The sequence below is a fragment of the Peromyscus maniculatus genome, chromosome 4, assembly GCF_049852395.1.
Source record: "Peromyscus maniculatus bairdii isolate BWxNUB_F1_BW_parent chromosome 4, HU_Pman_BW_mat_3.1, whole genome shotgun sequence".
NCBI lineage: Eukaryota > Metazoa > Chordata > Mammalia > Rodentia > Cricetidae > Peromyscus > Peromyscus maniculatus.
In genome coordinates this window covers 4,372,185-4,400,168 of record NC_134855.1, presented here as the reverse complement: position 1 = coordinate 4,400,168, position 27,984 = coordinate 4,372,185, and the positions used below count along the sequence as shown (strand labels likewise).

Here is a 27,984-nt window from a genome sequence, read left to right as displayed (position 1 = left end):
AAAATAAACACACAGACACTTATATTATTTAAATTGTTTGGCCTAATGGCTCAGGCTTCTGGCTATCTAGTTCTTACATCTTAAATTAACCCATTTCTATACATCTATACCTTGCCATGTGGCTCGTGGCTTACCAGCATCTTCACATGCTGCTTGTCATGGCGGCGGCTGGCAGTGTCTCCCTCACTCCACCTTCCACTTCCCAGCATTCTCCTCTCTCCTTGTCCTGCCTATACTTCCTGCGTGGCCACTGGCCAATCAGTGTTTTATTTATTAACATATTTGCCATACAGAACATCCCACAGCACTGGCCTGTTGGTGTGACCTTTCTAGAGACCAGTAACGATCAAGCTCCCGACCAGGCACCTGCCCGTTCTCCTCCAAGCCCTCGCAGGGCACCCTCTTCGCTCCTCCTATCCATGTCTGCCCACTCCTTTTATTTACTTTTTCTGTTTTCTTTTTCCTTTCCTTACCACTTCCCTCTCACCCTTCCTGTTTTTCTTCTGACAGGGTCTCTGGAGCCCAGCCTGGCCTCCAGTGCATCGCTTTGAACATCTGCTCCTCTGTCTCCATCTCCAAGTGCTGGGATTGCCATGCTCCATTTAATGCAGCGCGGGGGATGGGACCCGGGACTTCCTGCATGCAAGGTGAGCGCCCTACCATCTAAGCTGCGCCCACAGCCCCCACTTGACTCCTTTCTGTGCAGAGAGCAGTAGGTCCTGGAGGCTGGCACAAGGCAAGCAGCAGGCTGGCCTAACGGGGTGTGTGTCTGTCTGTCTGTCTGCATTCCTCAGATGTCACACACGACAGCAGCCCTCCTTCTGCTGCCCTCCTCAGAGGAGACCAACTGCCTCCTCAAACGCCTGCAAGTCATCCTGGACTTTCCCCTTCTCTGCTGACCATGTAACTGCACCCAAGATCCTCACAGGGGTCTTGAATCTGTGCACTTCCCCCCCACCCTTCCATCCCCTGCTGGAGTTCCCAGGGTCTTTATCATGCCTCTCTGAGATCACTCCCAGCCACTGAGCTTCTGGGATCACTCCCTCATCGGGGCCCCTACTCCCCAGTTCATAGAGTTCTCCACAGAGCTGCCTCTGACCTTGCTCTTGAGCTGCTCTTGCTCTCCTCCACTCACCCTAGGCACACTGGCCATCATCCCAAACCTCCTACCCATCAGCCTTTGCACTGACTCTGCCCATTCCTACAAGATGGCCCCTTGGACTTTGTACAGTCAGGCCAACACATCACTGCTCAGAAATATTCCTCTGGGCCCCTATTTGCTTCCTCAGTAGCATCTGTCTCTGATGGAAGTGTGTGCTTCTTCTCAGCTGGATTCCAAATCCACAGGAGGAGGGGACCCTGCACCAGGGCTGGGCCGAGGCCCGGGCTGGTTGACTTTTGGTAGAGCTTGCAGGCTTTTGCTGCCTTGTAAAAGGTAAGGCCTTTCTGCCCACCAACTGTGTATTTACAGTTTTGTCCTACAGAAGTCACTAGACAGATGTGCATGGGGTACATCAAGACATTCACTGCAGGGTTGGGGTGTAGCTCAGTTGGCAGAGAGCTCACCTAGAATGCATGAAATCCTGGCACTGAAACAAAACCAGGCACAGTGCCACATGCCCATGAGTCCAGTACTTGAGGGGCAGAAGCCACAAGATGAGAAGTTCAAGGCCTTCCTTGGGTACACAAATGAATTCTTTGCCAGTCTGGGGCTACATGAGACCCTGTCTTTAAAAGAAAAGTTGCAGGGTTGCTTGTTTGCGTGGCAACCAGCAGTAAGCTAGGTGTCCATGGGTAAGGGATTGACTCAACAGTCACAGCCAAAGGGTGCAACAGGAGACTGGCCCAGTAGCACTGAGGTGTCCAGTAGCACCAAGGAAAAGGAAGGGAGTGTGTGGTGGCGACACACACTTACCACGAGGGAGCCCCAGAGGGTAAGAGCTCTGGCTGTGTCTGTAAATATGCCCACTGATGGACGGAGAAAGTGTCAGAGAATCAAGCCTTGTTCCTTGGCTGGAAAAGAAAGAGGGGCCAGGGAAGGTGGCACCCCAAGATGGACGCACAACTAGCACCGAAGGCCAGGTCTCCCTCCCAAGACTCACTTTCCTCTCTGGACCTCCTTGCAAAAGGTTTGGTCAAGCCCTTCAGGGTCCTCGGTAGCAGAACAGGCCCCTATTCTCTCCACTGCTCTACCCCCCTGTGGAGAGGGCCAGAGCTGGGGCTAGGGTGAGCCACACCTTTCCTGAGTTCTGAGACAGGTCAGGTCTGGTCTTGTCCTCCCAGGCTAACAGTAGCCCTGAAGGGTGAATGGTTTAGCCGAAATAATCCATCTAGTTAATGGCATAGTCCAGTTATGAGCCAATCACAATACCACCCCCACCCCCTTTTGTTTTTAAAATAAGGGCTCACATAGCCCAACTTAGCCTCGACTCATTCTGTAGCTGAGGATGACCTTGAACTTCTGACCTTCCTGCCTCTACCTCCCAAGTACTGTAATTGTAGGCATGTAACCATCAGGCCTGGTTTAAGTGCTGCTGCTGAGGATCCAACCCAGAGCCTTATGCAAAGTAACCAAACATTGCTATTTTTATTTATTACTATTGATGTGTGTGTGCTCTCGTGGCCTGTGTGCTTGTGGAAGTCAAATTTCAGGAGTTGTTTCTTGCTGTGGGATGATCTTTCCGTATGCAGTGAATACATATTGCTGTCGTTGGTTAATAATAAAGCTGTTTGGCAATAGCAAGGCAGGGTAAAGTTAGGTGGGACAATCAATGAGGACCTGGATGAAGAGGGGCGGAGTCGAAAGAGATGCAAGTGAGCCGCCCAAGAAGCAAGACGCCAGAGGACTGGTAAAGTCATGGGCCACATGGCAATACATAGATGAACAGAAATGGGTTATTTTAAAAGTAAGAGCTAGTTAATAATAAGCCTGAGCTACTGGCTAAACATTTGTAATTAATATAAGCTTTTGTATGTTTATTTGGGACTGGGCTGTTGGGACAGAAAAGCTCCACCTCCATTTACATATGGCAGCCCAATGTGGGGCATATCCATCCACATAAAGCCTGAGAAAGCTTTTTAAAAAAGGGTTCTAGACACACAAAAATGGAGCCAACAGCATTTTCATTGTTCAGTTCCCTCATACAGGCCACAGTATAGACAGGTGGCCCCTGGCTGCAGCATGCAGGCTGAGCTGCAGAATGGCAGATTCCTGAAGTCTCACACAGGCTGCAGAACATAGAGATGTCTCTCAGCCGTACACTACACCACAGATCTAGACTTTTTGCTCATACAGACAAAAAGATTTAAAGATACACAGTAAGGACAGATTCACAGAAAAAGGCTTCTAAATGGGTCACAATGTGTTTGAAAAATATGTGTAGGCTTGGGAGAGAGAAGAGAAAGGGTGGAAACAATCATGGATTAAAAAAAATGATTTAAAATAATAGTAAAGTTCTTAAAAAGGGAATAGAGTAATAAAAAATATGATAAGCTACATAAAGATGGGAAATACAAAGAGAGCCTGGCTTCTATATTTTATTGTGTTGTCTTTGGATTTTTTAACTGTTAATGGGCAAATGATAATTGCTGAGAGATATTTCATTGTGAAAGCTACTAAATTAAACTAACCTACATATTTTTAAAATGATCTTGTCTTCAAAATTTAAATCAAAAGATATGTTACTTTGGGGGAGAGGATGTCCTTTTGTTTCCACAGAAAATGAGATGCTATTGATTCATTCTGGGTTAAGGAAAATCAGGTTTGATTGAGGAAGACCTCCTGAAATCCTGACTACAGAGGTGGTAAAATAAACCTAAAGTAACTACAAGACACATTATGTATATTTTACATGCCCAAACATGAAACAAAAAATTATCTTTGGCTTGTGTACAATGCACAATTTATATTAGTATTAATACAAATATATATGTTACCTTTGAAAGTTATATATTTTCAGAACAAGGAGACGACATACCAATAAAAATGGCCCAGGTGATCCAGCATCCAAAACAGCTTCAAGGCTGCTGACTGAGATGATCCAGCCTCACAGAATGCTCCAGCCAAGACTTAACAGTTATCCTGATTTTCTCAGGGTCCCTCAAAGATTATCAGTGCCCACCAATAAGCAGGAAGTAGTCTAGAAAATTACTCCTACATTCCCCAAATATTGATTATAAATGTTTGTTTTTATTTAAAGGGGGTTGGTTAAAAATTGTTATTGGTCGTAGTCAACCTCTTTCTAAAAAAAGAAAGGGGGATATGATATAGAAATATGAGAAAAAAGGTAGATTATTATGATGGAAAAAAGGATAAATTATAAGTCTACTTTAATCCCAAAAGCAACTGTTAATTTCAAAATATTTTACATTGATATGGATATTGGTTTATTGATACAAATTTAAAGTTAATTTTGTTATATCTATATTTCTATTCTTGTTTAAGATATTATGTTTATGCAACTCATTTAAAATTGTAATGTGTGATTAAGAAATACAGATTAGTAGTCATCTATAATAGTGAAACTTATAGTCATGTTAATTAGGTTTTCTAGGTATACAAAGATATATTTCATATAGATAGGTACTCTTCAAATACTTCAAAGACCTACAGAATTTTAAATGTTTTAATAATTTAGACTTTTCATGACAGTGAGACATGTCTGCTCCTGGCAGCACCAATGTAGTCCAGAAAAGATGATGGGCATGTAAGAAACCCCATAATGAGTTTGCTTGCTTTCTATATGGCAAAAGCTAGCTATGTGGGCTAGGAACCTGCCCTTGCCTCAATGCTGACAGTTATATCCAAGCTGGACCAGCAGGACACAAAAAAGGCAACTACAAAACTTTGCCAAAACAAGGTAGGACAATCTTTCAAAATTCCCTGCTTCACAGGAAAGTCTGCCAGATATGCTAGGTCTATAGGCCAGAAGTGAATGCCATGCCCCAACAGTACAGAGGAAACTTGGATGACTGCTCAAGCAGCCAGCTGCTTCTGTCATTTCTCATAATTTTTGGAAGTCACTTGCCTGTGCTTACTGCTTACTTAGGTAATATTATTTTCTTCTCAGAGCTTTGATGGAGTTGAAGATAGATAGTTATAATTATAGTTTTCCTTAGTTATGATAAAAGGTAAATTAGATATGAAACTTTAGACTCACCAAGATAGGCTAGATTATTGAATGTTTTCTCTGATTTTGTCAAATAAAAATAGACTAGATATTGTGACTATAATTATTGCTTGATAACTGTTTGTTATATGTAATTTTACTATGTTAAAGTTAAAACCTTCCTTTTTGATTAGACAGAAAGGGGGAGGTGCTGTGGGATGATCCTTCTGTTCACTGTGAATATGTATTACACTCATTGGTTAATAATAAAGCTGTTTGGCCTATAGAAAACAGGATAAAGTTAGGCAGGACAACCAAATGGATGACTGGGATGAAGAAAGGTGGAGCTGAGGGAGACTCAAGTGAGCCACCCAAGAATCAAGATGTCAGAGGACCGGTAAAGCCACAGGTCATGTGGTAATACATAGATGAATAGAAATGAGTTAATTTAAAAGTAAGAGCTAGTTAATAATAAGCCTGAGCTATTGGCTGAGCATTTTGTAATTAATATAAGCTTTTATATGTTTGTTTGGGCCGGGCAGTCAGGACAGAGAAAGTCTGCTTCCATTTACAGTTTCTCTCTTTCTGCTGTGAATCCCACAGATCAAAATCAGGGTGTCAGGTTTGGGTGGCAAGTGCTTTTACCCATGAAGCCATCTTGCCAGCCTGCCCCAGTCCTTAAGGTCTTACTATGTAGTTACAGCTGGTCTTGAACTCACTCTCCTCCTACCACAGCCTCCCCAGTGCTTGGACTCACAGGTGTGCTATAGCACACCCAGCCTCCGCCCATCCTGCATGCTATGTTCACACTGTGCTGTGCAGGAAGAGGCTCTGGCTCCCTATCTGCAAATGCACCCCAAAGCCCCCAGGTCCCCAACACCCCAGGACCCTAGGGACTTCACCTATTGGTTCAAGGAATATGGTCCCTATACTTAGGCCTCCTCCACCCCTCCCCAGCCCTCCCCAGGCACCCTTAGTGAAGCCTGGTGCCCACAGCAGGCCTGGGTAGGGCCTGGCCTTCCTGTAATTAAGGCAGCAGGAGGCTGGGAGCTGGAATCCTGTCATCCAAGGTAGGGAGGAGGGGTGAAGAAACAGGGGAACCTCCTTGTGGCCAGGCTGACCACGTCAGCAGCTGTTGGCTCTCTGGGAGCAGCCAGGCTGAGAGCTGGGATGGATCCAGGAGAGATGCTGCCGTTGGTCAGCATTGCTTGGTCCCAGCCCACTCAGTGCAGACCAGCACCACGGACTGCTAGCAAGAAAACCTTCATCTGACTCCTGTAGATGCCTGCCTGTCCCTCACCTCCCTCCTCCTAATCCCTCTGCCGTAACTCCACAGCCATTCCTCCAAAAAAAGCAGGTCACCGAGGCTCGGCTCCTAGCATTCAGCAATGCAGAGGGGCAGATGGCTTCTTTTCTTCGGCAGGAAGTGCTGCATGTGGGGGAGGTTGGGAAAGGGCTGCTCAAAGGATCACCCAGGCATCCCCTGGAAAGGAGGTCAACCTCTGAACAGATGCTTCCAGCTTCCTGTGGCCCTTGGAGCAAGCTCACACTCCAGCCGTCCCTCTGGTCCCAGCTCTGTCCCTGTGCTCTTATCGTCCTAACCTCCTCTAGCCACACGATGGTCTGCTCCCCACAGACCTTCCCTCGTCAGCCCAGGTCTCCTCTGCTCCTGTCTCCAAATCAGCCTGGACACACCTCCCTCTGCCCTCCCCCCCACCCCCCACCCCCGGTTCATCCCATCCAGACCTTGGTCCCATTTCTCCTGCTGGGCCCAGATGAAGTTTTTCCTGCTGTGAGCCCATGGTGCTGTGAGCCCATGGTGCTGTGAGCCCATGGTGCTGTGAGCCCATGGTGCTGTGAGCCCATGGTGCTGTGAGCGAGTCCGTGGTACTGTGAGCCCATGGTGCTGTGAGTGAGTCCATGGTGCTGTGAGCCCATGGTGCTGTGAGTCCATGGTGCTGTGAGCCCATGGTGCTGTGAGCCCATGGTGCTGTGAGTGAGTCCATGGTGCTGTGAGCCCATGGTGCTGTGAGCGAGTCCGTGGTACTGTGAGCCCATGGTGCTGTGAGTGAGTCCATGGTGCTGTGAGCCCATGGTGCTGTGAGCCCATGGTGCTGTGAGCCCATGGTGCTGTGAGCCCATGGTGCTGTGAGCCCATGGTGCTGTGAGCCCTATGAGCCTGCACTGGCTTGGACCAGGGTGATGCTGAGCTAATGACAGTATGTTTGTCTTCCCTCTCTGGCACCAAGGCTGTGGCCTCTCTGGCACAGACCTGCCCAGGTGGCACTCACAAGCTGTGGCTTGGACACATCTCTAAGCTGCATTGTACTTGTCTATGAAATGGGTTTCTATGAGAAGTAACCCTTGGGAGGCTCACAGGGGCTAGCGTGGGTAAACTCTGCAAATGATTCTATGGTGGTGGTGGTGGGGGCGGGGCTTGACAACTTGTCCCCATGTGACTACAGCAGCTCTTGTTGAAGCTATAGACACACAACCCCCACCCCCCACCAAGGCAACTGGGATCAAGTCACCAACCAGATTCCCAACTCGACCCTCTCTGCCCTCCCTCTCCAGCTCTCTCTCAACTCTCTCTCAATTCCAGCCTCTGGGGCAGATCCGACAAACGTCCACTGAGCAGGCCTTTGATCCTTCTTTACCTGACTAACTCCTATGCAGCCTTTAGGCCCTGGCCGAGGTGCCTTTTTCTTCAGGGAGCCCGAGACCATTCTCTGTGCTCCCGAGGAGCTCCTGTCCTGCACACTCCATTGCAGTAGCTGGTGCCCCTGCAGTGGGCCGGACACTGCATCCTGCTCTCTGCTGCAGACCCAGCACAGTACAGTGTCTGGCAAGGACTGGATTTTCAAAAAATATTTAGTGACTGAATGGATGGATGAGTCAATTTCTGCATCCCACACTGCAGGAAATGTCTGAGAACAGATTTGAGTGGGAGGTTCCTGCAAGGCCTGGGAGAAGCCCCTGGGCTTTGGGGCGCTAGGTGGTGAACAGCAGACACCCCTATCCCCTCCCACGAGTAGGCCAGCCTCCCCACCCATCGGCACAGGCCCCCGGGGCCCCAGAGCCGGCTTCCAGATGTTAAGTCCTGTGTCTGCCTTACCTCCTGGCTTTTCCATCTGCACGGCCGGACCAGATCCCCGCAGCCAGCATCGCGGGCAGCCAGGCCAGCCGTCCCCAGCGTCTTCCTATTTTAGACATCTCGCCGCCTCGGTCCCTTCTAATGTTTCCAGGCAGGCTGCGGGGGGAGGGAAAAGAGGTTACTGCTACTTTAAATGTGCTGTATGAAGGCGAGGGCTGGAAAGGGGCCTGCTTGCAGGGATACCCAGTCATCTAGTTGGAGAAGCCGCCAGATGGAATACAAAAGGAGAAGCTCAGACGCTCATGGAGACGGCCTCGGTTCATAAATCAGGTGGGGCCGCGGCCCAGGGGCCCACACACCATGGAGCCCGACTCCCTCCTGGACCCAGGCGACTCCTACGGTAGGTGAGCCGAGCCAGCTAAGCAGCTAAGTGGCAGAGTTTGGGATTTTAGTCCACTGCTGCAGCAGACTTCGCTTCGCTTTGAGAATTAGAGTTGAAGGGGTGGGGGGGTGTCGGGGTGTCGGGGGGGGGGAGGCAGGCGTCTGGGTGCCGTCTGGCCTCTGGAATCGGGGCAGGCACGGGTGCCCTGGGTCATGGGTCACGGGGGTGAAGGGTCCCCTTAGAGGAGGCATTGGCGTGGTCCGGTAACAGGATAGAGTTTCTTGACTGCTTGAACTTTGCTCTTGGCCAAGAAGGAAAGTAAGTTTACAGCCCCTGCTCCTCGGTCTCACTCGTGGTCCCCCAGGTCTGCCTGCTGCTGTGGCAGATTCAATTAGTGAGGTCTGTAGAGAAACAGAAATGAGCAGGCAACTGAATGTACCTTGTAATTAAAGGCCGGGGCTGAGCTGAAAACTCCCAGCTCTGCTCCCTGGTACATAAGGCCCCAGGCTGCTCTGGCAAGGGAGCTGCCTTGCTCCGCTCCCCAGGGCCCCTGGGAGCCCTGAGCAGAGCTGAAGAAAAGTTGCTCGGGTCACAGCCCAGGCAGAGCTGGGCTGGGATCAGGCAACCAAGAACGAACCTCCAGGGAGGTTTCAGCAGGCTCGGGACCCCCGGGACTCAGGTAGCCAAGCTTACTACCTGGCTGGTGGTCCAGGCTGCTGCTCATTTGGCCCGGATGCTGGCACACAGTGGCAGTCTCCCAGCAACAGCGGGAAGCAGGAGGGCAGGAGTGTACTGAGGGAAAGGGGCTGGGGGGCAGGTTGGGGGGTTTGCTGGGGGGACAGCCGTTAGCCTCAGATGGGGAGGCCTTCTATGGCTAATTGCTTATGTGGATCTTTTTGGGGGCTGTGGTCCTTTGGGGATCACACACTCCACTAAAGAAAGACAGCTCTTCTCCCTCCAGACTCCCTTGCTCCAGCCAGGCCTGGCTGCCTGGCCCAGAGTCAAGGCCAAATTCCCTTCCTCCTGCAGCAGGCCAGCTCTGTCCAGGGAAGGAAGGATTTTGCCATGCTTCACGCTGCAGCCCTCAGGGGAGCTGGGCCAGGCCCTACACAGACCTGGCATCTTTAGACAGTCAGGCGGCAGAACACTGCATCCTGAGTGACCTGTGGGTCACTTCAAGTAACAATCAGTTCCCAGAGTGGGGGAGGGAAGGGGAACACAGCTTCTGTTTTGGAAGAGGTTTTCGTCTGGAATGGGAAGCCGTCCATGATCCCAAGACCTGCTTTAGGGGGATGTATTCCTGATGGGGAGCCTGGGGACACAGTCTGGGCTGTGAGATAGTCTTGCTGCTTCCAGAACTGTCTGTCTCAAATGGGGCATGAGTTATAAAGACTCCTTCGCATTGCCCAAGGGAGGCACAAACCCAGCCCAACCTGGGGAATTATGGGATGGGGAGTGGTGGCTGGAACCAATGTGGCCAAGCAAAGCTCTGGTGGCTTGGGAGCTCCTCTCCATCCAGGGACATCTCAGGAACCCACAACTTCCCTCTCAGTCCCCTGGGTTTGCCAACAGCAGCCTCTGGGCAGGATGAGGCTGGAAACTGAGGCAGCTTCCATGTTGTGCAACCTGTCCCTTGTTTTAGCCTGTTGATCTTCTGGATTCTGCTAGGGCAGGGTGCATGTGTCTGGGATCTGGGAACGAGACACAGGGACAGAGGAGGCTCCAGGAAGGCCAGAAGGGCAGAGGAGAAACCCTTGGACATGCACTCTGTCTGGGATGGTCCCAGGAGAGCTAAGCAGGGTCTGGCCTCCCACCAAGCCAGCCTCAGAGGTCTACAGCTGAGACCCATCCTGGGCCAGGGCAAGAAACAAAGCCTCCTCTCCAGCCCTCGCTCTGCAGTCGCCCATTTGTTTGCTCAACCACTACTCTTGGGGCTCTTGGGGCCAAGAAGCCAAATTTTGTCTCTGCCTGTATGAAGTTCCCAGGTTAGTGAGGAAGTGAGTGAGGAAGGAGCCCAGAGATTGTGTCTAGGAGGGCTTTCCGGAAGAGGTGACTTCACAACATTGCTAGCTTCTGTCAGGGTAAGCCCATTTCCGGGTGACCTGGTTTCTGCTGAGGTCTCTGCTCCCGGCTTGTGGCTGGGTCCCTTCTGTGGAGTCTTCATGTGGTCTTGCCTCAGTCTGTGCACGTGGAGAGAAAAGACAAGTGCTTTGGCTTTGCTGGATTAGGGAGCCACCTCGTCTAGCCTTGGTTTCTTCCTGTGAGGCCCCATCACCATGTACAGCCACACTGGAGATGAAGACTTTGCCATGGAAGAGTGGGCAGGTCACTCAGACCCTCCATGACTCCCTTCTTGAAACATTCCCTCCTGGCTTCTGGGGCGGCCACATGTGTGGCTTCCTCCCATTCCTTGGCCCTTCTCTCCCTATTGTCCACATGGCTTCCTTCCAGGTCTGAACCACCTGACCACACTCCTTTCTCTCTGCACCAGCCACGCCGTCCTGACCCACCCCAGGGCCTTTGCACCTGCAGTTTCCTGTCTGGGGACATTCTTCCCCTTTTTCTTCACCGATCTAACTCCTGTTTCTTGTCCTGGTTGCTGAAAAGTTATCTTTTCTGAGAAGTCTTCTTTCTCTAGAACATGTTCCCTGAGTCCAGTGAATTGGACCTCACTGTCTTAGTGTCTTTCGTCCAGTCTGTTCTGGTCTGTGGATTTCACTCTATGGGATTAACGGCACAGCTCCCTTTAATCTCTAAGCTCTCCGAATCCCCAAGCACATCTCTCCGCTTGGCATTAGGGCGTACCCAAATATACTGTTGAGTGAGCAAGTTGCTGAATGAATGCAGTTCATCCAGGCAAAGAGGCCAAGAAAGGCATTCCGGGCAGACAGAACAGGAGTGGAGAGGCCTGGGGCCCAGAGACGCTCTGGAAGTTTCTCTACTTGCAACCTGTACTCCTTGAAGGGTCCTGGGAACCTGATGGGAACAAAGCTGGATGGCTCCAAGCTGGGTGGAATTCTGGGCATTCCTCCTTCTTCAAGCTGTGCAAGACACCCTGCCCCCAGCGGTGGACATACTGAGCTTGGCTTCCATTCACAGGTGCTCAGGGACTTGGCCACTGGGTAGTGCCATAGCTGTTGCACTTATGTGCAAAAGGTAGCCACAGAGGCTCGGAAAGGCGGTGGTGGTGCACACCTTCAGTCCCAGCACTCAGGAGGCAGAGACAGAGGCAGGTGGATCTCCATGAGTTCGAGGCCAGCCTGGTCTACAGAGCGAGTGTATGTATGTAATACCATATGAATTAATAAGGAGTAGGGGCAGACTGAAGGGCAGGGTCTTACAGCTAATCAGAGGCAGGGAGCTCTTGGCTCTCAGTGTCCCTTCAGGGCTCTGGTCACTATTCCTATCGAAGACCATAAGACATGGAGGGCAGGGCCTGTCTTGCTTGCATTGTGTTGTAACCTCATTGGCAGCACCTGGCCCGAGGATGCATCTGCATGTCATTGGATAGACGAATGAATGAATAGTAGCAGCTGGACCCCTTGATAATTAGCTCTGCTGTCCGCAGACCTCCTTCTCTGGCCTGCTGTGTGGGTAACTGTCACTTGTGGATCTTGTGATGTTGGTCTCCATGGTAGAACATTCCAGTTCTAACCATCTAAGATTCCAGACCCAAATCAGCCCTAAGCACTCTGGGTGGCTGGGTGGCCTGGAGCCATCCCTGCTGCTGGCTCAGCCTCGGTTTCCTCTGCAGACACATGGGCAAAGCCAGCCCTACCCCGTCTGTTGCTGCCAGCTTGCCTACAGTATGAAAGCTGTTGCAAAGGGTCCCTGGGGGTGGGGCGTGTCTATGACTTCTGGAGGTGAGTGCTTACTGGGCTGAATCCGGGGAGGCACTGACTGCTCTGTGACTCCTTGGGGTGGGACAGAGGCTTAGAACCCTTTTCCCCTGAGTATCAGCAATTGCATTCACCCAGGGCATTGGGACTCTGTGGCAAGGAGGCAGCCATGCTTCTGCTGTATTCTGAGCATTACAAGTGAAGCAACCACAACATATTCCCCCCAGTACTGGAGATTGAGCCCAGGACCTCAATCGTGCCGGACAAGGGATCTACCACTGACCTACAGCCATAGCCACGCCCGTTTTTTATTTTGAGAAAGGGTCTTACTACATAATCTTGGAACTAAGCTTTATAGACCAGGCCAACCTTGAACTCGCAGAGATCCACCTGCCTCTGCCTCCCTAGTGCTGGGATTAAAGGCGCCACCACCACCATGCCACAACTTCTTTTTGTTTTTCATTTTGAAACAGTGTCTCCATAATTTAGTTATCTAGGCTAGCATTAAACTCATTCAGTAGCTCAGGCAGGACTCAAACTTGCAATCCTCCTGCCTCTGCTTCCTGGGCAACTGGACCTGCAGACCTGCGCCACCAGCATCAGCTAATGGCACTATTTTTGGAGTATTTGCTCTGGGTCAGGCGCCAGGAAGTGTTTCTGCTCTACATGGTCCACTTAAATCCTCATAACCGGCCTGCAGATGCTGCTAGCCTGTTTTCTAGAAGAGGGAACTGAGGGGATTGAGAGTGCATGGTAAGAGTGGCGGCCAAGCCCAGGCTGCTGGGGTGTGGAGTCTGGGACCTTTCTCTTGCAGTACTCTCTGAGAGCGGTCCCTGGGCCCAAGCTGCCACCCGTGAGCTTTTCCATTTGCTGTGGAAAAGCTCCCCTTCGGAGGACTGTTTGCTGAGCCAGCTCAGGACTGAGCGTGACTATGTGACATGGCAAGAACCGGTGTCAGCTCAACGGGGGACAGCAAAAGGCTGCGCAGCTGTGACAGGATGAGGCTAGTCCAGAGAGAGAGCTATTTTGGGCTCAAAGCTGTCACAAGCCTGATGTCATAATGCCCTGGCCCTTCCCCCGAGCTGGGGAGGCCACAGATGTCGTCCAGGACTTTGCCTCAGCTATCCAGAAGTGAGGCTAATGGTAATGATCACGGATGTGCCCGGGCAACCCACCTCCCATTCATCACCTCTTTTCTCCTTCTACCAACCCTCATGCTAGAGACTGAAAGACTGCAGCTCAGAGAGGCTGAGCAACTTGCCCAAAGACACAAAGCTAGTGATGGTAACTGAAACTGAGCCTATAAGGCCCTTCTCTGGGGCTGCATCTGTGAGCTCAGGCCTAGGAGGCTGTAAGCCAGCCTGCCCTGCCTCGAAGGCCTCCTCCCAATTCTGAAACTCAGCAGGCCCTGGGCCAAGACCTGGGAATCCTCAATCCTCAGTTCCTCAGTTTCCTCTCTGTGGTGAAGCAACAACCAGCCTGGTCTACCAGAAACAGGGAAGGGAATGCACAATGGGCTCCTTCCAGTGTGTGTGTGTGTGTGTGCGCGCGCGCGCCACGGTGCACACAGGACGACTTCTGTGAAATCAGTTTTCTCCTTCTATCCTTATGTGGGTTCCAGAAATCAAACTCAGGTTGTCAGGATTAAACTGCAAGTGCCTTTATCCCCTGAGCCACCAGGCTGGCCCCAGCTTCTTCCATGTCTAGGCTCTGTCCCTAAGCAGGCTTGGGGGCAGGGGTGTGGGGGTGTGGGGCGGCCCTATCGTTATCACTCTGGCTGCTCTTTACTAGTGAGGTACGGTAGGCAGAGCTGGTCCCTTCCCTAGCACCTCCTAAGCACCAGGCTATGTGCTGAACACTCATGGACGGAGCCCTAGACTTCGCATCGAGCAATGTGGAACCCCTGCCTGCACTCAGGGAAATCATCAGGCTCTGAGGGCCCCAGATACACAGCTACAGACTGTGCTTGTAACTCAAACCCAGGACTCCTAGACACTGTGAGAGCTGGTTTTGTCAACCTGTAGAATTTCTGGGGAAGAGAGTCTCAAGGAGGGATTGTCTAGACAAGTTGGTCTGTGGGGAGACTGTCTTGATTATGTAATTGATGAGGGCATAACCAGCCTCAAAGTGGGTGGCACCATTCCCTGGGCTTCAAAAGGGGGAAAGCAAATTAAACATGAGTATGCGTACATCTTGCTCTTGATGGTAGCTGGGACTAACTACAACCAGTTCCTGATAGTTGACCTCTCCAGAACCATAGACTATAACAGGGATTGTGAGCCTGCTGGACCTCTCCAGAACCACAGACTGTAACCCAGTATTGTGAGCCTGCTGGACCTCTCCAGAACCATACATAGACTGTAACCCAGTATTGTGAGCCTGCTAGACCTCTCCAGAACCATAGGCTGTAACGGGGATTGCCAGCTAAAACAAGCCCCTGGTTGCTTTTGCCAGGCACTCCATCGCAGCAGCAGAAGGGAAGCTGATACAGATGCCTGCCCTCAGGTGCCCATCATCCCTGGATCTCCCAGGCTCTGGTCCACTTTATCCTCTCCCTTGCCCGGGAAGCCTTGGGCCAGCCTTGCTCTGGCCTTCCAGCAAGGCAGGAGACAGTGATGCCACCTCTGTTACTCCTACACTTGTTATCCACTGAGGTGCCATCAGGAAGAAAGAGCAATAAGGAAGAAAGCAGCAGAGAGACGGCCTTGCGTTGCTGATACACCCACCCAGGCGTATGATGCTGATACACCCAGGCGTATGATGCTGATACACCCAGGCATATGCAGTCAGCTGAGCAGGAAGGCTGAGGACTCGGGGAAGGAGGGGGCTGTGCTGAGCTGGCCAGGGCAGGGCCAGGACAAAGCCCTTGCAGAGGGCAGCAGCTGGTGTCCCCTGGAGAAAGGCACTCTGGGAGGGAGATCAAGGAGGGAGGGAGTATTCCCACTCACGTGTGCTTAGAGCCGTGGTTCTCATCCTTCCCAGTGCTGCGACCCTTTGATACAGTTCCTCATGTTGTGGTGACCCCAACCATAAAATTATTTTCGTTGCTACTTCATAACTAATTTTGCCACTATTAGGAATCGTAACGAAAATACTTGTGTTTTCCGATGGTCTTAGGTGACCTCTGTGAAAGGGTCTATCAAACCCCAGGGGGTCGCGACCCTCGGGTGGAGCACCACTGTCTTAGGGCCGAGACATGTCACATCCATGGAACGCATGGCTTCTGGAAGTCCCCTCTTCCCCTCCCACCTCTCCCTCTGCTGTTACTGTCGGTGAGCTCCTCAAGGGTGGGCAGGGTAGGTGAGGGCGGGGTGGGTGGGGCGTGGGGGAGGCGGGGACTGGCAGGCTCCTCCCCTTGTGAATACTGAGCAGGAGAACTTGTTTCTTCTCTTCGTCCATTCCCAATGGCTGCCTCACCAGGCTTGTACAGAACGACAGATCTTGTTAACTAGTCTGGAGCCTGACTCAGTTCTCCTAAGCCCTCCTGTCCCTGACGCTCTTCCTGGCACAGGCCCCATTCCCATTTTGCAGGGGACAAAACAGAAGCACTTGCCCACATTTAGCCCTGCCCTGCAAAAGACAGGTCCTGATTCCCACCCAGGTTGCATGACCACTGCTTCAGACCTGGATGTTCTGAGGTGAGCAGGTCCTTCCCACCAAGCCTCCTTTAACAGGCCTCCCTAGGCTCTGTGCCCAGGCTTTTTCCACTGTCCAGCCCCGTTGCTTCTGCGTCCTGGATAAACTGTGGGTCAGCTTACCCTAGACCTTCTGAGGCCACAGCTGTGCCCTGATCTTTGAGATGGCTCTCAAGAAGTCACCTTTGCAAGCCCTGTGAGTCTAAAGCAAGCAGTAAATGGTCCAAGGCATGTAGAAACCCACAGAAAGATCAACTATGATCTTCTTGTCTGGTACCCTTTGCATGATGGGAAGACAGAAGCCAGGGAAGGAAGAAACAGGTCCACTGAAGCCTGCCTCATAAAGGTCTGGAGACCCTGCCTCTCCATCTTTGTTGTTGTTTTCAAGACAGGGTTTCTCTGCGTAGCCCTGGCTGTCCTGGAACTCACTCTGTACACCAGGCTGGCTTTAAACACAGAGATCCGCCTGCCTCTGCCTCCTGTGTGCTGGGATTAAAGACGTGCGCCACCACTGCCCTGTGCCATCTTTAGCTCCACCTCACTTCAGCCTTGGACACCTCATCTCCTCTTTGGGCTCCTCCATGTCACTGGGCTCCATGTCAAGGTGGACCCTTAGATGACACTTGGCCTTGGCCTCAGTGCCACATTCTTCCTCTCTACTGCCACCGTAATAACCGCACGAGTCCCGCTCGCCTTTGTTCTGGGTGGTCTTGTATCTCAGCTCTCCCCACTCACCTTGACCCGGGTCTGTCCTACCCATGCTAAGGGCACCGCTCAGGTCACTTCCTCCAGGAAGGCTTCTGACCATGCTGTTTGGGTGCCCTGGGCTTCCTGCCTCTCCCCTAATGCTGATGAGCCCCCTGCCACTCTGCCTTGTTCCACATCTGGGCTGTGAGCTGCCTGGCCAGCCAGACTAAGAGCTTCAAGGCTGAGGGGGTGGAGTAAGAAAGAGGCGCAAGAGCCCCAACCTCTTGGCAGGGGACGTGGGGTTCACACTGAGAAGGGGGACACAGATGATTCTGAGTGGAAGGGGTGATGATGTCTGTGTCCACAGAGCCATGTGGTAGCTTTTTATGGAACAATCTGATAACTCTTCCAGACAAGCCCCCAGTTTCAGCATGGAGGGATGGGTTCTCATGTTTCACACCCTTCCCCTGGGAAGCCGGCCTGACCAGCCATGGTTAGGACTTTTCTCTCATCCTGGGATATTCCATGTGCTGTGCCCGCAAACGCTTCGAGGCAGATAGCATATCTCTTCATCTTTTGAAGATACCACCTTGTCCAGTCGAGGGAGATCTTACCAAAAAGAGGCCAGTGACAAGGAGGCCTGCCTTGCCCTCCCTTGAGCAGCAGGGTGGCCTGGGTTGCACTGACCCAGGGGAGCAGGGCAGGAGCGGAGGGATGCAGATGCCCATCCAATCTGATGGCTGTGCAGGCCGGCTGGATCACCACAAGCCAGACTTCCTGCCAGTGACCTACATTTCTCCAGCGCCTCCATGTGCAGACAGATGAGAGTGTGTGGGGAGCCTGTAGGAGAGGGACGGTGTCCCAGCAAAGGGACGCTGTGGCTGCAGAAACCCTTATGTGAGCCTGTGAAGGAGTGGAAGGGTCTTTTGGCTTATTCTGTGTCCAGAATGACCAGCCCAAGGTGCAGTGGCTGCTGAAAGGCTGAGGTGCGCGTCTTCAGAGCACCCCAGTTCTGTGCAGTTCTCACCCCCTGAGGGGGTCTCTTGTTGCCCTTCGCTATTGGCGGGATACTGGATATGAAGTGGAAGGTTCCATTAACCCCATTAGTGCTGGCAGAAGGAAGTAGAGAAGGGAGAGAGGCAGGGAGCAGGGAGGGGAAGAGGGGAAGAGGGGAAGAGGGGAAGAGGGGAAGAGGGGAAGAGGGGAAGAGGGGAAGAGGGGAAGAGGGGAAGAGGGGAAGAGGGGAGAGGGGCAGTCTTCAGAGGGAGAAGGCTTTGGGTCTGGCCCTGAAGCCCAGGTGGCTCAGGGCCACATTAAGTCTGCTCTATGGGCTTTGGCACCTGGGGAGGGGGCAGAAGGGTTCTTTCCCTCCCAGTGAGGCCTGTCCTTGAGGGAGGGGCAGGGTGAGCTCCATGGCAGGAACTGGCATGTGCCCTGCTGAGAGATACCCATCCCACCCATCCTAAGGCTTGCTTCTGCCAGCTCTGGAGGGCAGTGGGTAGCCGTCGACTTTGTGGGTTCTTCTTTCAGATGCTGCAGAAGGCACGCGCGCCTTCTTGGTCTGTCTCTGTCTCTCTTGCTATCTCTGTGTCCCTTGGTATATGCATCTCTTTCTTCCTCTCTGTGTCTCTCGTCTGTCTCTACCTCCCACAGCAGTACACAGGCCTCATCCCCTGGCTGAGGGCCTACTATGTGAAGCATCAGTAGCACAGTGGGGCATACTCCTGCTCCCAGGCCCATTCCTGGTGGAGGCCAGTCCTGCTTTATGGGTTTGCACCCTCTGCCTGGGGACCCCCTGGCAGTCTCCCCTCTGAAGTCTCCCCATCCTTTCCAGCTGCCTCCCTTGTCCAGTCCCCTCAGTCTCCCTGCTCTGGTCTCTGCTTTCCCACAGGGTCCTTGACACCACTCTGTCCCTCAAAGGGCATTGACTAATGCCAATCCTGAGCCTGGACTGTAGCTCCCGAGTCCCCATCATCTTCTGGGTCCCTTGGGCTGGAAGCCCCGGTAGTCTCAGGGAACTTGCACCAGCTCTCTGCCACTTCTCAGGTGGGTGGCACTGGGAACGTAGAGGGACTTTCCTGAGTCTGACTTTGCTGCCTGTGAGATGGGATGACAGCCCCCGTCACCCCCAGGGTGGCATGTGGTTGACTAGAGGGAAGTGCTGGCCCTGGTGAGAAGTCCGGAGGGAGCCCAGGCCACCTGGGCAGTCCCTGTTGGTACCTGTGGTTGTTGGCGTCACGATGTCCCTACCTCCTGTCTTTTCTCCAGACTCCTCCCTCAGCCAAGCACCCTGGTCCCCAACTTGGAGGATGACTTCCCTGAGCCCTTTCTCACCTCCCTCCCTACAGCCTCCCCTTCTTGTGCTTCTGCAGCCTCCTCTGGGACCCCTTCTGCCCCAGGTCCTGCCCTAGACAGAGGATCTTTCTACTGTGATCCCACATTCCTCAGCCCTGTCTCCCTCACACGGTCTGCTCAGGGTTCCAAGGCGGTCCTGTCACACCAATGGTCTTGTCCTGCTGTGCACACACCTTGGAGCCTTGACTTTCAAGCTTCCCCTTGAGTGTTTGTTGGGTGAAAGATGAGTGACTGATGACTTGGTGAAAAGTACTTGGCACTATAAAGGGTCCATTCGGACCCTTTTGACAATCCAACACATGGAGAGATATTAAACAGCATTTGGAGCCTCCAGAGACAGGACCTAGCCTCATCTGACAGAAGTGAGGCCCTCCTTGGTGGCCGGAAGGAACTTGAGTCTAACAGCGGAAGAGGCTGGAGGAGGCCCTGGTGGGGAAGGCCTGCAGCCTGGAGCAGGAGACTTCAGCCTTCAACTGCTATTCATGGTCACTGTTGGGGTAGGGTGGTGCTGTCCTGTGGATTATAGACTCTACTTTGTATAGTTCAGCTGGGACAAAGATGGCCCTAGACATGGCCAAGTTAAGTACCCCTGTCACTGGGTATCATGGTGCCAATCAGTTTTCCAACACCCAGGAGGCTGCAGAGCAGAGAAAGAGGGTCATGCATTACAGGACAGGTAGAAGAAGAGGGAGAGGGAGGGAGAAGGGGAGAGAGAGGAGAGAGAGCAATCACATGCTAGCGCACCATCATCTGTCCTGGAGCAGAAAGCGCTACGGAAGGGCAGTTGAGCAGGGAAGGACGGACGGACGGGGTAGCACACTGTAGCCAGGAACAGTCTAAGCCTCTCCCTGTTGACGGGACCGCCTCATCCTTCAGCTGACCTTGGGCTCATTAAGATCAAGCTGGGGCTGAGGGCCAAGCTAGCTGCCTGGTGAACAAAAGAGCCTGTATTTGGAGAAAGGACCATTAGCCAGGGCCAAGGGGCCTGTGGGGCTGAGGAACGGAAAGGCTGTGGGGAGCAGAAGCAAGATAAGGGTCTAGAGGGCAGTAGGAGCCGTCCTCTTCACAGCCTGAGTCTCAAACCACAGCTCTACCCAATGGAGGCAGGGTGCTGAACTCCTGCCCCAAGGTGAGGGGTGAGAGGTCAGGGGGGGGGCACATTCCAGGTAGAGCGGGATGGACAGGAGGCTGCATGAAACCTCCAACCCTATGTGCACATGCTGTCTGGTCTGTGAGTGTGGGGGGGGGGCTGGAAGGATAGATGGGGTTAGGAAGCTCACCCCACCCACCCACCCCCACCCCCGTGTACAAATCCAGGTCTTGTCCATCATCTTCCCGACTTGAGACCTTCATTGGCTCCCTATAGCCCTCAAGATTGATCTTTAGATCTTGACAACCCTGGGAAGCTAACTTCCCCTACCTGCAAGGGTCACCAGGTCCAGGCCAGGCTTCGGCCAGACTGAGTGGCTGATAGCTCCTTAAACAGCTCCTCCATATTCCCTGCTGTCAGTTCTGGGCCTCTTCACCTGCCTTGCCCAAACTCACCAGCTCCTACTCATGTGCTCATGTCCCTTTGGTGCCCATATTCTCTAGGAAGCCCTTTCAGCCTCGTGGCAGTAGCAGGGGTGTGGATGGAGCCTGTCACTTCAGGAGGCAGCTGTCTGGGAGGAGGGGAGGCCTGCTGGAAGGCAAGCGGTGATTGTTTCATTCTTCTGCAGTCTTGGGCCTGCAACAGAAAGTGGTAACCAGGGTCACTGGTTAGAGGAAGGCGAGAGACGATAAGGAGGATTAAAATGACAGAGAGAAAATGGGCCACCAGAGTCAGGGCACAGCCGTCTTTCCTTCTGGCCATCAGGGCGTGTTCAGGGTAGACTGCACCTCAGCCTGAAGCTTGGGGACAGACATTGCCAGACAGCTCACACCCCAGAGGCAGCAGCATGGGTCCAGCTGCTTTTGTTGAGGATCCTCTAGGATTTGACCCTTAGGCGGCCACAAGGATAGATAGACAGGTGTTCAGAGATGGGGTAGGACCCAGGTAGGCACATCTCAGCCCACACAGGACTGCATGTAACATCAGCCCTCACTAGACCCAGGTCCTAGATTTGGGGAACCCCAGGACCCAACAGACTCCATGTCTGAGGAGACACGCAGGGCTGTGAGCTGGCGTGGCCCCTTTCATTAACCCAGCTTCCATCAGATCACCTTCCTTTGGTTTCTTTGTTTTCATTTGAAATGGGAGTTCTGAACCGGGCATGGTGGCTTGAGCCTACAATCCCAGCACTTGATAAGTGGAGGCTGGAGGACCAAGAGTCCAAGGTTTCCCTTGTTTACATAGTCTGATGCCAGCTTGGGTTGCATAATACTCTGCGGTGGTTTGAATAAGCATGGTCCCCACAGGCTCATATATTTGAATGCTTAGTCACCAGGGAGTGGAACTGTATGAAGGGATTAGAAGGATTAAAAGGTGTGGCCTTGGTGGAGGTGTGGCCTTGGGGGAGGTGTGGCCTTGGGGGAGGGTCTCAAAAGCCCACACCAGGCCCAGTCTGTCTGCTCCTGCCTCCCCTCTGTCTCTGCCTGCAGATCAGGATGTAGCTCTCAGCTCCTGCTCCAGTGCCCTGGCCCGCACCATGGTGATCATGGACTAACCCTCTGAAACTGTAAGCAAGCCCCCAGCTAAAGGCTGTCTTTATAAGCGTCGCCTTGGTCATGGTGTCTTTCTACAGCAATAGAACAATGACTGAGAAAGACTGTCTCAGAAAGAGACAAACTCACAACAACAAACCTCCCTCCGCCTCCTCCCCACAAATGAGGTGAAACAAGAGTCCTGCAGCTTGTTGGCTTAAAGAGCTGGTTTTAAAACCTGGAAATGGAAATCCCTGTACTGGAAGGTCAAGAGGACTGTTGAGTTCCAGGCCAGAAGTCCATAAAAAGAGCCTTACCCCTCTGTTCTTGTAGAGATGGGAAGGCAAAGCCTAGAGAGGCCTGGGTGTGGCCTCAGTCCTCAGGGAGAATGGTGACCCTTCCTGTGGAACCAGGCCACCCTCTGCCGGAAGCACAGGCGTGGACAAGTGAGCATCTCTAACAAACATGGGATGACAAGAGGAGACACTTGGCTTCCGACTGAGGAGTGGGGGATGGGGAGCAGGCATGCTCAGAAGCTGGAAGCCAAGAACAGAGCTGGGTGGCTTGGCATGCCTCGTTGAACGCCATGTACCCTCGGCCCGAGCTATCCACGTGCTTGACGAGTTTCTGTGGACAAGGCTGCACTGGGTTTAGAGTTAGAATCTTGGTTCTATTCCTGACTCTTCCATCTCCTCACTACATCCACTTTGGCCAGATCCACGTCCTCTGAGACATCTTCTTCCTTCCCCCCAAAAGGTAGTAACCCCACTTCTGAGTAATTGTAAAAAGGGACTGAATGCTTCCTCAAGAGCCTTTTATTTTATTTTTTAACGAGATGAGTCTCTCTCTGAAGCCCTGACTGGCCTGAAACACAATGCAAGGCAGGCTGGCCTTGAACTCAGAGATCTGTCTTCCTCTGCCTGTGCCACCATGCCTGCCTCAGGATTATTATTCTGCTCCCAGCTGAATAGCCTACTCAGTGTGTGACCTGAAGTAAATGCCTTATCCTCCTGGCCTCAGGGACCCCATCTGTACCCAGGTACCGCGGCAGCAGGCGCCTCCTCCACAGAAGGCAACGTGTTAGTAAGTGTTAAAACAGCTACGATTGGCTCAAATCCATGCTTATCATCAGTTTTCCCCCAATAACAGCAGCGTCTGGGCCTGCTGGAAAACAAGGTAATAAATGAATGGGAGGGAGATCAGGACTCTCCCAGAAAATACCTGATGGCTCAAACTCCACGCAGTGCTCCCACTTAGTGTCCACCCTGGCTTCCTGTGGCCCTGCCGCTTTTAGTATTTTTCTTTCAACACATGGAGGTAGGATCCATTCTGCCCCTAGATGACTCTGGGTGATAAAGAGGGAATTTAGGTTCCTTGAATCCAATCTTCTCTCCAGAAAGCGTAACCAACCTGGAAGTTAGAATTGCCCTGAAGCTGATGATTCTAGGAGGGTACCTCCTGGCATTAAAACTAAATTAGACCACGGTACCTCTGCTATTACCACATAATTCCCCACGATTACAGAAGGCAGCCATGAATCCTGATGGCGGCTGAACTTCAGGTGACTTACTCCCCAAAACTGCAAGACTTGCAGGCTCATCTAATCGCTTCTCTACAGCGTTGCAGGCAGGCAATTATGCTAATGGGTCTTAAAAAATCACCTTTCTGGTCTGGGATTGGGAGGGCTTGAAGCAGAAATGTGAGCGGTGGATACTTCCAGCAGCAGAGGCTGGCTGCCATGTCTGATTCCAAGGGGACCCTTTGTCAAGAGGGGGAGAAGCCCCGTTACAGCAGCTGGACTAGTAGTGGCTGCATTCTCGTCTCTTCAGATCCGTGCACACAGTGTGGGGTCTCGGCCCTCTGAGAAGCAAGCACACAGCAAAGGCTCAGGGCCTTTTAGCTAATTCAAGCATGCAGGTGTAGTGCTCTAGGCTCTAGGCAGAGCTCTGGCCACTGGCTGGGAGACTACCAACACTCAGGAGTGAGTCTCATGCTTTCTAGATGAACCTTACAAGGAGGAAGCAGTACTGTCCTAGTCAGGGTTACTACTGCTGTGACAAAACACTGTGGCCAAAGCAACTAGAGAGGAAAGGGCTTATGTGGCTCACTTTCACATCGCTGTCCATCACTGAAGGAAGTTGGAACGGGAACTCAAACAGGGCAGGATCCTGGAGGCAGGAGCTGATGCAGAGGCCATGGAGGGGTGCTGCTTACTGGCCTATTCCCCATGGCTTGCTCAGCTTGCTTTCTTATAGAACCCAGGATCACCAGCCCAGGGAGGGCCCCACCCATCATGGACTGGGCCCTCCCCTAACGAAGACTATTGGGGTCTAGCTCTTCTATAGTCTTCTCCTAGACTTCCAGAAGAGACACTACCAGCAGTGGATTAATTACCTATATGAAACTCTTTAGTCCATTCACTTTATTCTTCTAAGTCAAAATCTCTCTACAGAGCTTTAATTCTGTTCTCATCCTTAGCTCCTCCCCTGTCCTCTCACTGTTCTAAGTTCCTTCCATCTTTGCTCTCCTCTCTGTCTCTGTCTCTGTCTCTTGTCCAGTTTAAATACACATACAATCAGCAATTCTCTGGCTCCGCCACTTTCTGCTCAGGCCGGGCAAGTCTCTCGGTAACTGGGAAGCCTGTGTCATAGCTGGATGCACCTGGTATGTGTAAGCCCTTTTGTTCTGAGTTAATTGTTAAAGGGAAAGCCTAGAGATACCACTTGGGCTATGGAAGAAAGGCTTAAGTCTAATTTGTTCAAGAAGCTAAGGTTTGTACCTAACATCTGCCTAGCCTTGCCTGTTGTCTCTGTATGAATATTCACCTTAACTTGGGAGACTAGCAGGTTGTCTGGAGTGCTTGTCTATCTGCATTTTGTCCTTGGATGCTAAGAGGTATCCCAGATAAAGTGCTTTTGTCTGGAGAAGGCCCTGGCCCTGGATACTTGCTAATGGAGATAATTACAGAAGGCAGATATCTGAGTCTAATGCTAACAACAGGAAACAAAAGCCTGGAAAAAGGAAGTCTTGCCTGTGTCACAGTTGGGAGAAGTATCCAAATACCTCAAAAGTATAGAGAAATAGAACCCAATGAATGATCAAACACACTGGTCTAGGAATGGAAAAACTACAATAGCACACGAGAAATTCACATCAGGAAGCGGCTCATATTCAAAAGCCAATATCACCAAGACTCCTTAAGTCTTGGCTTTATCCTCTGGAAAGACCCTTGGCTTCTTCCAGGTATTAGCTTTTGCCATAGTCAGCCGAATTCCTACTTCATATTTCTATGGCCCGCAGCATTCCGCCATCAACCAGTAATTAGGGAAATGCTCCGGGCTTGCTTACAGCCCATCTTATAGAGACATTTTCTTTTTTATAATTCATTTAACTTTATTTTATGTGCATTGGTATAACAGTGTCAGATCCCAGGGAACTGGAGTTACAGACAGTTGTGAGCTGCCAAGTAGGTGCTGGGAATTGAACCCAGATTCTCTGGAAGGACAGCCAATGCTCTTAACTGCTGAGCCATCTCTCCAGCCCCTAGAGGTATTTTCTTAATTGAGGTTCCCTCCTCTCAGATGACTTCAGCTTGTGGTAAGTTGACATAAAAACTGGCCAGTGAAAGTACCATGCACATTTTATGTTATTATTTATTTATTAGTTGGTTTACTTATTTATTGTGTAGCCTTGGCTGTCCTGGAACTAGCTCTGTAGAACATGCTGGCCTTGAACTTACAGAGGTCTGCCTGCCTCTGCCTCCCAAGTGCTGGGATTGATGGTGAGTACCAACACTGCCCAGCAATAATTATTTTCTTAGGTTGTTGTTTTACTACCTGCCCTTCTCCTAAGGAGCCAACCCTACTTTCTTCTTGGAGTAGAAGAAAAGCCATGGCCATGGCCCCCTCTGATTCCCGGCCTATCTCTTTCTGACATTGCCTCCAGTTTCTGCTTCTGTCTCAGGTTAACTCACTCTCTCCTCTGCTATCATCTTTTCTTCCTTTTTTATTTTATTTATTTCTACTTAAATTTCTGTTTACTTTATGTGTATGAGGGTCTTGTCTGCATGTATGTCTGTGCACCATGTGCATGCCTAGTATCCCAGGAGGCCAGAAGAGGGCGTCAGATTCCCTGGGACTGGAGTTCCAGATCATTGTGAGCCACCATGTGTATGGGAGCTGGGGATTGAACCCGGGTCCTCTGGAAGAGTGTCAGTGCTCTTAACTACCGAGCCATCTCTCCAGCCTCACTGTATTTCTTGAGGCAGGGTCAATCACTGAACCTGAAACTCACCAACTGGCAATACTGAATGGCCAGTGAGTTGAGTTCCAGGGATCCATTTCTCTCTACCCCCTCGGAGCAGGGCTTCAGCACTAGCTGTACTTGGCCTTTTTGTGGGTCCAGACTCAAATTTAGTCTTCAGCTTGCACACAAAGCAGTTTACCATCGGGCCATTTCCCCAGCCTCAGAAGAGGGCTTAGGACAAACCCTCCCATGAACTTTTCCCTTCAGTAGCCATCCGCATCAGACATTTCATGTCTGGCTGAACCCTCCTGGGCTGTCTGTCTGTCCTTACTTCCTGTTCCCTTCCTGGCCTATCCCCAGGATAGTCTCTTGTCTCTCTCTTTAAGTCTGCCTTCCTCCTCCCGATTACACATGTCCCTTGCCCAGGATCGTCCCAACCAATGCCCTCCCTTCAAAGTCCAAGCTTCTGGGTGTGGCCTTCGGGGCCCTAGGAAGCCAGCCTCCCCCATGCTGCCTGCTCAGTGCTAACTGTTGTTCCTGAGAACACCAGGCTGTAGCATGCCTTTGCACAGCTGTCTCTTCATTGCCTGGTTGTATCTTCTTCCTGCTTTAAGAGGTCACCTCCTTGGACACCATTCTCCTACTCAGGCTAACACTAGGCCCCACAGCCTCCTCCTCTGTCTTGATAGTCACTAGCTTATGCTCAGTACCTAACAGGAGGGACTCACTTAGGGGCCATGGGGAGGTTCCCTAGGGGCTCTGCTGACACCATGGCCTGCTACTTTCCCTAGCACTTAGGAGCAGCTCACTGGCCTGTTCACCTTTGTCCCCAAGCCTCAGCTCAGAATCTGCCCAGAGGGGTCCCATACCATCAACTCAGAGTCCATAGACAACAGGGGGAAGCTGCAGAGGCAGAGCCAGAGCTCTGGAGCCTGGCTACAGTCCCACAGGCTGCGGCTCTCCAAGCGGGCCCAGCCTCCATCCCTCCTCCGTGTCCAGCAGCTCACACCAGTGTGCATTTCTCAAGGCCCTCCTCCCCTCTGCTTCTCTTCCTATCCTGCCTGTCGCTCTTGCTCTGGGAGTCCTGTGAGCCTGGGTGTGCATCCCAGGATGCTTCGGTCCCTGGGTTTGTGGTTGTCTATTGTCAAGACAGGCTCATGTATCCCAGGCTCTCCTGGCATTCCCTGTGATTCAGGATGACCGTGATCTCCTGATTTTCCTGCCTCCACCTCCCGAGTGCTGGGATTACAGGTGTGCACTACCATGCCCACTTTATATGATGCTGGGCATGGAGCCCATGGCTTTGTGCTTTGGCAAACAGTCGGTGCCAAGCCACAGCTCCCAGCTTTTGCATCTCATTTCCACTATCAAGGAAGGGTCTGGCTCCCTCCAGATGAGCCTGCTATTGGTTATTTTATATTGTAACACAGTGTGCAGAAAGAGGGCGACGTGGCACAGTGGTACAAAGACTCAGATTTAGAACAGCATAGGCATGGCTTTGAATATTGCTCAGCTATTTCTGTGCTGTGTGATCTTGTGCAACTTGCACACACTCTCTGAGCTTCCATTTCCTTCTGTGTCAAAAAGAAATATAGAGTACAATCTAGAACTTCTTCAGAGCTAGTTGTGAGAATGACATGTGAGAACACACATCACCTGTCAAGGGATTCAAGCTTGTTTGTCTGCCTCCATAGAGAGAAATGAAGAACTGTTTGGTAACTAACAGTGTCCTATGATGAGAGCCTATCGGTGGAGGTATGCAAGCAGATCTGGATTCATCCTTCAGCAAACATTTACTGAGCACATGCTACTGGCTAGGGCCCTTGCTGAGGAGGAGAGGTGATGCAATGATGAACACCAGGGGTGGCCCCTGAACTCAGGGACCCCCAATACCTGGTGACCACACAGTGAAGGTGCAGTCACCAACTGCCATCAGCACCGTGAAGGAAAACCCCGAGGTCAAGTGTCTAGTGAACACGAGGGGAGGCTGCTCTTGGGAAGTGACATTAAATGGCCC

General features: G+C 51.7%; 1 protein-coding gene across 2 annotated transcripts in view; it reads left to right on the top strand.

Moving 5' to 3' along the window:
* The first annotated feature begins 8,467 nt into the window (after positions 1 to 8,467).
* Positions 8,468 to 27,984, top strand: part of Dab2ip (DAB2 interacting protein) — a 184,093-nt gene continuing 164,576 nt past the window's right edge. For both annotated transcript variants that reach the window (XM_076568785.1, XM_015988748.3), the window contains exon 1: positions 8,468 to 8,602. In XM_076568785.1, the coding sequence (XP_076424900.1) occupies positions 8,563 to 8,602 (40 nt within the window). In that variant the 5' untranslated portion in view covers positions 8,468 to 8,562. The remainder of the gene's footprint in view (positions 8,603 to 27,984) is intronic.